We start from the raw sequence: 10237 nt of genomic DNA, 5'->3' as shown, positions 1-10237 counted from the left end.
TTCTTCAATGTGAGCATGTGTTTCAAACAAATGTTCAGACAGTTTTTATTTAGGAAAACATTTATTGGATTTTCTACAGTGAAAAAATTGTCAGCCTATGCTACATACAAAAAAAATTTAATCTCCAATTGTTTTTGGTATGAAAAGGGATGCTGCAACAATGTTACGGAGGTACAGATTATTTAAGTAACAAACTAAATTTAAGCCTCACTGAGGCTGTCTGCAATCTGGGAGAACCCTGCAGAGTTCAGAGCTGTGACCAGGTTCTCCACAGTAGCTTGAGCTCCCTCTCTGTCCTGCCAGGACACCAGCAGCAGTTTGGCCTGCATGTCAACATCTTCGCTGTCCGTTTCGATTTCCCGCAACTCTGATGCCTTCATCTCCAAGTGAGATGCCAGCATCTTCCACTGAGCACCCAGTTTGGCTGCTATGTCATCCATCTGCTGGTTTGTCACGAGTTTGCTCTGAATGCTTGGACCTTGAAAAGAAGACATAACAGGAAAGACATAAATAGACTCTTGCTCTAAGGATGGAAATGAGCAACTACATGTAATGGAAAGTAGGAGCTGGTATGGCAATTAGCTGTGGATGTTAGGATGTAGATGTGTTCTACATGCTCCCAAATAGAACTTATAATTGGGAACATTCAGTGCTCTCCTAAATTAGAGCGTGAAAAAAACATGTTTTTTTTTTTTTTTTAATAAATGCTGAAAGGCTAACTGCAAGATACAACTCTGACCAAAAAGAAAAGCATTGAAGAAAAACACAAGGTGGATGAGGGCTGAAATCCATTTTGCTGCTTCACTTTAAGTGTTCAAGTTGGCTTACTGGGAAACATTAATATATCGCAGGCATCGTTAGTACCACCAGTAGATCCTAGAGTTCCAAGTTCAAATGTCAGACACGATAAAGACTTTTTGAATGAATCACAATTCAGACTCACTGTCGTTGCTGTCTTTCAGAAGGTTGTCTCCATTATCATCATCGTCCTCTTCTCCTGTCTTGATCTCTTCAGAAGGAATGTCCTTCTGCACGATGGCAACAAAAGTCTGAATTAGTCAACACGTTTGTGAGCATCATGCACTCATTTTGTAATAAGGAAAACATTTGTTGTGTGTGTGTTTTTTCTTTAAAGACAGTAATTCCTCACCGGCAGTTCTTTGGCCAGTTTGCTGACCATGCTGTCTAAGTAGTCTGCCAGGCTTTTGAATTTCTGGTTAGTTGGCTGGAAAAAGTGTGGACTTCTCCTGGACAGTAGCCTCAGAGCACGCCAACCATAGTTTGGATTCCGCACAACCCTATAAAGAGATACAGGACAAGAGGGGGCGAGAGAAGAAAATCAGAGAGATACTATGGGGATGAATAAGAATTTAACCACTAAAGAACCATTTTTAAGAAAAGATTTTTCTTGAAAATTGATTTTAACAGGGCATGTAACAGTGTCAACTCACTTGTACTCCTCCTCCACCATGTTAGCCGGGTCGGCCTGTTCAATGGCTTCTGCGAAGAATTCATCTAGTGATGGCATGAACTCTCTGGAAGGAAGACATCAGATGTCAAATAAAAGAAACAAAAAACTCATTTTTGATACAGAAATTAAGGGTAAATGTGAGTGTATATGGGAATGTGTTACCTTGCTTTCTGAACCACTGACCTGCTGTCTGACTTACAGGCCTCCATGTTGTCCTGGTTTAGGTTCCACAGTCGAGTCAACTCGTCACTTTCAAAACAGAGAAGAATAATGGATATATCCTCCACAGGATGATGTTCATCCCACTGTAGCTTCATTCAGACCACAACTGATCATTAAAGAAAGATCTCTTTGTATTTGTCTCCACATATTGCAGAGAAACATGCCTCAAGCCACACATTCACTACTTTGTTCAACTATATTTTAGCAGGATGGACACAGAGTTCAAACCTGAGATCTATTTGTTTAAAAAAAATCATCTTCATACAACTCAGCTATCCCTTGGCATTACATGACTTACTTTCCCATAAAAATCTTGCGGTCTGGCCCTTTTCCCAGGAAATCTTCTGGAGCTTGTCTTTTTCTGGTGGGTCTTTTGGGTTTGTCATCTACTGTTCTGTTAAAGAGAAAAACAAGCAGGACCACAGGTCACTTCGACTTGCTAGCCCAGGCTCTCATTCCACATTATTTTGTTGTAAAAGCTGATTAATCAGTGTGTAAACTAATCAAATATTTTTTAACATTACACTGCTGTACCTTTCTTTCACAAAGCTCGGGCATCCCTCATTTTTCCAGGAATTCCAGTTCTCCTCTGTGTTGAGGATATGCTGTCAAAGATGATAAACAGTTCTACAGTGACTAATCCACAAAGACTTTACAGACTGTTAGTGTCTACAGATTGGCTTGAGTTAATAAAATCAGTGTTCTTAAAGCACGACTTACCTCCACCATGGTGGCAAACTTGTCTCCATCAGGAGGGATCTCTCTCAGCAGCTACAAGAGCACAGCACACTCTTAATACAGTTTGTCCTCTCTGGCTGCCATGCCAATGACAAGCTCAACTGTAGGGCAGATATCTCACCAAAACAAATTACACTTGCCTAAACACTACAATGATTTGTTTTTCTTGATTTCACAGTGTTGGACTTTTCTCAGTATATTCTGTAAGTCTATAATGATCTGAATTAAAGCAGATAATGGTAATGATAAGGTAATGGGAGAAGAGTGAGGCATGCGTATTTATGGAGCTACCACTAGTGTGTATGTCTGAATAACTTAGGACTGACCTGATAAACCAGTTTAGTGGTCTCTTCAATCCATGCAGTCTGGTCATCGTTCAGAACACAACTGGAGCTGTATGAGTACAAACACATAAGAAAATAATTAATTACTTCCCAACAACTGGTATTTAGTCACACAAACTCTTCTATAAAGTTCAGCGCTATACCTTTTGAACTTGACCTGACCCTTCAGGTACTGGAAGAGGATGAGGTACTGCAGTAGTATGTGCCGTCTGAAGTTGCTGTCACTCAGCTGCAAGTCCATGAGCTGGAGATGAAGAGGAAAGAAATAGAGTGAAGAGATGTCCAACCGTATCTTTAGCATACTGGCATTGCTTATTTGCATATATTTAAAAAAAAGGTTTCTTCACCTTCTCACTTGTGAGGAATTTGGCAAAGTAAACATGTTCTCCTCCAGATGCTCTCAGCTCCTCCAGCTTCCTCTTTGAGGCCTGCATGTCATCCAACTTGAAGCTCTTGAATACTGCCAGGGTCTCATCTGAGTACTGTGTAGGCAAAGAGGAAATTCACATGGATAGCAAATCGTTATATTTTAGCTCTTCTTTAGATGATAGAACAAATGCAGAGCAAGGGCATCCAATAGTAGAACAGCAAATAGTTTTTTGATTTTGTTGTGAGGTGCATTACCTTCAGGAATGTCATCCATGAGAATTTATCAAAACACTGCACTGGATTTCTGAAGTAGTCCTGCAGTGTCCAGAACTTTCTGTACAAGTTGTAGTCAATTGGAATGGAACTGAAAGCAAAATGTTATTAAATATTAAACAAACATAGGAACATGGCCATGCAAAAGAGTAATTTAAAGAACTTCAGTGTTTTATTTGAATATTCTGAGCAACTAACAGGTCTTTACACTGATAAAAACCCAGAGTCCACATCAAAGCTAGTTATTCTGCCCTTCAGAAAACACTGTTGAATACCTACCTGAAACCCCTCGCTTGAAATCCAGACTTTTCTTCTCCTCTACTTATTTGCATTACCATGTAACATATTTGAAAAATTCTTCGCTAGGGTTTAGTCTGGCATACCCTTTAAAAAAGAATGCACAGATTCCCTGTGATCTGTCATCATTTCACTGCTTGAGCTGACTCTGCTAGGGCTACATGTCTGTGCCCATCTAGATCTGGGGTTACTATGAGCAACAAAAGTTGTCTCCCTTTCATCGGGACAACCAAATCAACCATTTAGAGTGGCTTTGGAGCATTTCATACAGAGGGTGAGAAGTTGAATAGCGTTCTAGTAAACTCCCAAAACAAAACTATGAACCTGTAGGTTTGTTTAATATGCGCTCTTGAAATGACCAACACACACACACACACACACACACACACACACACACACACACAGTAACAACATGAGAAAATCATCGCTTTAGATTGATGCACAACTTACCATGGTGCAGGTGCATCATCCTCTCCCATTTCTCCTTCTTCCACCTCCATGCCGTCCTCCTTTTCTTCTGTGCTCTATAAAAATGACACCATAAGATTGAATTGAAAGTTTTTGATCAAAATTAAAATGCTTACTGTTGTTTTGGGTTTTGTTTTTTTTTGTTTTACACACGCTACCTTCTGACCAAGGGTACTTTCTTGTTCATTTTTGTTGAAGACTGTTATATTGTCCAGATTAAACTGGCTCTGTAGATTGAGACCTGGATTGAAAAAAACCAAAACAATGGTAGATTTTCATAATCTGAGACAACCAAGAACCTTAGAAAACTGTTGCCAGTCTATAACGAATGATTGTAAATTGCATCTCTGAGGGATTGATGTTGTCTTATTTATTGAAAAGATAAGACATTCCTGTTTTTACCTGATTTTTCAGACAGAGGGAAGAGACGTGCCAGGAAAAGTTGGATTCGCCCACAGAATACCGTGTTCTGAGATTTGGACAGCCTCCTTAAAAGGTCTACACCGATAGAAAAACACATCAGAGACTGTTGTAGTTGTTAAAGACAGAAAGTGTTGTGGGTCAACAAGAAATAAGATCTTTACCGTTACACATCCTCAATAAATAGTTCTTCCCTGCAGTGTAAAAGGAGTTCTGGAAGAAAGAGAGAGTACATGTTTTGTCATCTAATGATCTACATTAAGTTGGACAAATATTTCAGCTGTCTTTACTGAACAGCTGCCACTTACTTACCGATTTCCAGGTGGAAACATTCTCTTCGACAAAAGAGAATATTTTGTCACACAGGTCAAGAGGCAGGCAGTCCAGTACGTCTCCCAGCAGGACAAAAGGGGTTGTAGCAGAGCAGATACCTGCATCAAGCAAAGGAAACAAAACCACAAAAGCTCTAAACTTTGAGTGCTTTATGACTATAGGTTTTGCAGTGGTATCTTTTCGTGTCTCAGGTCAGACTTTGTGTACAACATGCTGCACTACAGAATGTCTTTATATATGTAGCATTACTGCATGTAAAGTCTTTCCATTTTGAAAAAAACATTTCAGTGGAATTAGAAGGATAAAATTCCTGGTTGAGTAGCATACCTTCTGTAACGGCATCAATACTGAGGTAAATGAGAGACAGGTAGTCATCACAGCTCGGCTTCTGCTCAACCTGCAGACAAAACACTCATTTCAGCATTTCAAGATCTGCTGAATTTCTACGTTTGGACACACTTGAGCTGGACAAAAACTAATCTCTTACAATCAGATCACCAAGGACACCCCTCAGAGCCTGGTCAAGTGTGGTCTTCTTTTCCGTCTCACTGTAACACAGGAGAAAACAGGTGAACAAGTCACACACGTATGCGTACATTACAGTTAACGACGTGTGTTCATAATCTGACACAGCGGACGCTAAATTAACCTCACTTACTTGCCAGGGATCTGGTTGAAAATATTGATTAAAGGTTTGCTGCTTTTGCCACTTAAGGCGTGTCTGGCAGAAGCCTGCAGTTGTGTGAGAGGGAAGGAGAGGACATTTATGAGAGATAATGCATTGTTACACTTTGTTAGCTTAGCTTCCTGCGGGGCTTCCTTGCTACCTGCGATGGCAACTGAACAGGAACAAGTAGTAATCTTCGCTAATGAAACGGCGACCTAGCGATCATTTTAGTTACGATATATAATATATAATTACATGTGTTTTGAATACGAAATGCAGCGTTATGATTTCTCACCGTAAATTTGTCTTTAGCGTCGACAAAATTAAATAAGGACGGCGACATCTTTGCGCTTTCGCAACCGGAACTGCCGCCAAACTACATCCGGTTTCCTCGATCATAGGGCGGGCACTGCTTCTTCTTCTGTGGTTTTACTGGAGGACTACATGGGAGGATCTCTAGAAAAATGTTGTTCGTATATTCCAAAGAATGTTTATTTACTGTACATGAATTATACAGAGCATTTTCAGTCTATGCTACAATTTATGATATAATTTCGTTTGTAATTAATGTTGTAAAAATATGGTCCGAAATGTGTGCCACCAGAAAATGTACTTGAACGATTTATATTTGAATTTCTTTAGCTTAACTTAAATAACTTGAAGGATTGAAATAAAAATTTGTATTTGTATTTAATCAATTTAACAGTTTTTTTTCAACTCCTGCAGCTGCACAAATGCCCCTTTTATGCCCTGACACCTCTTCTGGGTTAAAGGCTGCTGATAAGGGAACGCCAGAGAACCTGATTTTGAGTTGCCCGAGTTTAAGAAATCTTTTTTATCTTATAGATTGTTTTAATGATTCCGAAGCCCCTATTTTTCTGCTCTGCATTACACGTGCAAGTTTCCTTTTCATTCATGGACATTACTAAATGAGCAGACAGGACTGCAGAAAATTTCCATCTGGGCTTTGGTAATAATCTGACTTTTTGTCCTCAACAAAGACTTATCAAAAGAAACATTGGTTTTCGACACCAATTGGATGAAACAAGACATGGCAACAGAAAAAAACTGTGTCATGATTGGTTGAAAGATCTGTTGCTATTGGTCAACCCCTGGGCCATGAAAAGTGCCTGTGATGCACTTTTATTTACTTTTATAAAAGCTGTATGAACCGTGATTCAAATAAAGTATAAATTGTATAGTTTTGTTTGTGTGTCCCTTTTCTCTTAAAAAACCAATGCAAGTGTGAAAAGTCAACCCCCACCCCCAACCCCCCTACCTTACACCCTCCACACCCACCAACCCTCCCACCGCAGACACACACACACACACACACACACACACACACACACACACACACACACACACACACACCACTCTGATTTGCATTTGTGTAGCTCACAGCATTTTCATTGACACTGGAAAAAAAAAAAAAAAAACTGGTGTGCTCTCATTATACACCAATCAGGCATAACATTATGACCACTTGCACCACCATTTTTCATGTAATATGTTCACTTGCTACCTATTATATCCCACCCAGTAATAGGTGCCATGATAATCAGTGTTACTCCCTTCACCTGTCAGTGGTCATAATGTTACGTCTGATTGGTGTATATGCACAGTCATTGTAACAGAATCATGAAGTGGACTAAAATCTGTTTCTTTTTACTATCAGTGTCACCACGAGGGATCACACAGATGCTCATGTCCAGGAGGCTTCACAAATCAATGACACCTCCAAAGAAGAAGAAGAAGACCTCTTTGCAGCATTGGTGGTTGCCATGTTTCCGCAAGGTCTGTTCTACAGAGCTGAATGTTAATAGAAACAGGTGGAGTCTCCTGTGGATGCTGACGAAGCCACACAAAGCCCTCAATCTGAGGCCGCCTCAGAGGACAAATCGACTGATGGCAAATCAGCCTGGTTGTGTGAAATTGGCCGCCTTTTCTGCAGTGATGGTATCAGTGACGAGGAGTCTGACGCTGAAGTCTCTGCAGAACCGGATGCGACGATTTCTCGGCAGTCACCTCCAACAGGACATAGTGGGAGTTCAACATCGGCCTGAACCACACCAGCACCAGACGAGCTCGTCTACATCGGGTAAGAACCAGCAAAGACAGTGATAGACACACTGAATATTTCTATATATTCAAGTAGTTGAGAACTGCATAAATCTATATACCAGGTTGAAGTCTGTTAATCTTCATGTTTGAAATACAGCTGAAACATGTATAAAGGGAAGAAAATGAGGCCTACTCTGACTTTTGTTCTCTGTGTCGTTTCGTTTATAGTTACCCAACCTTGTGCTATATGAACTTCACCCTGCAAGGCATCCTGAATCTGAGTGATTTTGTTCAGAAGGTCTACAACCAGCAGCTGTTGCCTGACCTTTCATCCTGGATCATCAGGTACAGCAGTGCTCACACTTACACAGACACTGTCACTCTTTGGTTTCTTCACTAATTTCCAGCTCGATCTGAAGTAACTGAACAGCATTTTCTTCCCTTAATTTTGGGTCTTTCAGAGGGTTTGGTGACATTGGAGTCAGTCGCATCTTCAACAACATACTGGAGAAGTGTCTGGTCTTGACTGCTTTTTTTCTGTATGTTTCTGTGCAGGATGCCCATGAGTTCATGAGCTGTATGTTGGACATAATAAGATCTCTGTCCTTCAAACTGCAGACAGCTGCAGCTGACATGGGCATCACCTATACCTGCCCTGTTTGTACCCACATTTACTTTGAAATGTTGAGCACTAGGACCTGCCAGGGGTAAGAATACACTGTCACACATTTTGTTTTCTGCTCTGGGAATGAACTGAAACTTCAACCCTCTGCCACAACCGGATGTTATTTATCAATATAAAAATGGCCAAATTTTTCTTAACCACAAACTGTAGAAACAAATAACATTGTAGGATTTTAAATTTTCCAGTGGTTCTAGAGTGACCGTTTTTTGCAGTTTATGTAACACCTAGGGGCTCTTGGAAAAATTCTATTTTGATTTTTTTTTTTTTTGTGTGAAACGAATAATATGATTTCTGTTATTATAACTGATATATTGTACAAAATATGCTTCTGAGTTCTCTGTACTTCTAGCCATGATTGTACTGTTTTCATGGAGGTCAAGATTTATATATTGCAGTGAAAATGAGCCCACGATGAGAAAAGATGTGATGGTAGCAAACATGTACAAAAACTGCTTGGAGTGGGTTACAGTTTTGACATTAATAACTATGTACATGAAATTATTCCAAAGACAGCCATGCCAAAATAAATGTTTTTGATATTGTAAATATCTAATATATAGTCAGGCGGTTTGTCAAGATGTTTGTGACTTTGTTTCCAATTTAATTGTCCTTTTAAACTGCAGGTGTGGTTGTCAGTCCATGAGGGAGGACACCTTCATTAACCTCTCTCTGGACATGATGCCTGCACACAGTCAGCCAGTGCCAGCAGGCATACCTGAAAGTAAGGGCTGCTGTACACTCCAGTCTCACACTCCAAAAAAGTGTGTGAATCACACACTTGAATATGTGAAACATGAATAATATAATCTGTGAAGGATTTAAACTAAAACACATTCCTCCCCGCTGTTCCCTGCTGCAGGACATCCAGTTGGAGTATCGGTGTCGATGTGGAGCTGGAGAATCGTCAGAGCAGCTGTCATTCTTGAGTCACATCACATCATTACTGTTATGATCCTGCTCCAGCCTCTGCCCTTCTTCCTCCTTTTCTCTTTTCTCCCATTGTTCCTCATCTGTTTGTTTTGACCTGTCTCTCTCTGGCTCCCTCTGTCTGTCACCTCTCCCTCCTGTCTCGCTCTCCCTGCTTCACCTGCCTGCACTCTGTCTTGCTGATTGCTACAATGAGTTTCAGCTGCAGCAATCAGTTCACACCATTCACCTGTTCTCCACCTCACCTCCACCTATTTAAGCTCTGCCCGTTCATTCACTCCCTGCCGGATCATAGATTCACACCCCTTCATAGCTTCCTTTGCATTCCTGGATTCTGTTTCTCCCCACCAAGCCTCCTACCCCCTGCCAGCTTCAGCCCTTGGACTAAACTGATTCCCCCATCCTGGATTTCCCTCTCGTGGACTCTGTTCAACTTCTGTTTGTTCTTGGATACTACCCAGTCTTCAGTACGCCAGTTTTGTTTCCCCACTAGCTTCTGATTCCCCGAGCCTGCCTAGCCCTTAGTTCTGTTTTCCCCTGGTTTGTTGTAAGTACAGTGCTGTGTTGTTTGGTTCAGTTTATTCCTGTTTGGTTTTGTGGTTTTTGTAGATTTAGTAGTATTGTTTCTTTTAGTGTTAGATTCGGCTTAATTTATCTCCTGGTTTGTTTTTCCCTTTTCTGTATTAGTTTAGTTATTTGGTTGAATAAATCCTTTTCCGTAAATTCACCTGTCTGCCAGTTTTCTGTGTGCCTGCACTTGGGTTCTCCTGCTTCCCCCCGTAACAATTACAGACAGACTAAATACCGCCGGCCAGCGGCAGATGGGTCCCCCCTTATAAAAGATCCATGTTCTGCTCAAGGTTTCTTCCTGTTAAAAGGGAGTTTTTTTCTTGCCACTGTCACCATAGGGCTTGGTCTGGGGGTTCTGTAAAGCGTCTTGAGACAATTTGACCTGTAAT

The 10237-nt window shown here is 40.7% G+C and overlaps 2 protein-coding genes across 3 annotated transcripts; one reads left to right on the top strand and one right to left on the bottom strand.

The window, feature by feature from the left end:
* Nucleotides 1-31: 31 nt before the first annotated feature.
* Nucleotides 32-6014, bottom strand: thoc1 (THO complex 1). 2 transcript variants are annotated; one of them, XM_023295308.3, is made up of 21 exons: nucleotides 5898-6014; nucleotides 5594-5667; nucleotides 5423-5483; nucleotides 5263-5332; nucleotides 4915-5033; nucleotides 4767-4815; nucleotides 4585-4680; nucleotides 4341-4423; nucleotides 4165-4238; nucleotides 3400-3508; nucleotides 3123-3257; nucleotides 2919-3019; nucleotides 2758-2824; nucleotides 2414-2464; nucleotides 2228-2298; nucleotides 1992-2087; nucleotides 1634-1720; nucleotides 1452-1535; nucleotides 1151-1298; nucleotides 944-1028; nucleotides 32-478 (listed from the first exon to the last, which is right to left on the bottom strand). In XM_023295308.3, the coding sequence occupies exons 1-21, from the start codon at nucleotides 5943-5945 to the stop codon at nucleotides 201-203; spliced, it is 1986 nt and encodes a 661-aa protein (XP_023151076.1). In that variant the 5' UTR covers nucleotides 5946-6014; the 3' UTR covers nucleotides 32-200. The 2 variants fall into 2 exon arrangements, with proteins under 2 accessions (XP_023151076.1, XP_023151077.1); XM_023295309.3 differs by having other exon boundaries at nucleotides 1655-1720.
* Nucleotides 6015-6055: 41 nt separating this feature from the next.
* On the top strand, nucleotides 6056-10001 carry LOC129349809 (ubiquitin carboxyl-terminal hydrolase 37-like). Its single transcript, XM_055014302.1, has 4 exons — nucleotides 6056-6102; nucleotides 8222-8373; nucleotides 8975-9072; nucleotides 9211-10001. The coding sequence occupies exons 1-4, from the start codon at nucleotides 6067-6069 to the stop codon at nucleotides 9372-9374; spliced, it is 450 nt and encodes a 149-aa protein (XP_054870277.1). The 5' UTR covers nucleotides 6056-6066; the 3' UTR covers nucleotides 9375-10001.
* The last annotated feature ends 236 nt before the right edge of the window (nucleotides 10002-10237 follow it).

This window comes from Amphiprion ocellaris, chromosome 10 (assembly GCF_022539595.1).
Source record: "Amphiprion ocellaris isolate individual 3 ecotype Okinawa chromosome 10, ASM2253959v1, whole genome shotgun sequence".
In the NCBI taxonomy this organism is placed as follows: Eukaryota; Metazoa; Chordata; class Actinopteri; family Pomacentridae; genus Amphiprion; species Amphiprion ocellaris.
Note: the sequence above shows the minus strand (reverse complement) of the source record. Positions and strands in the feature narration are given on the sequence as shown.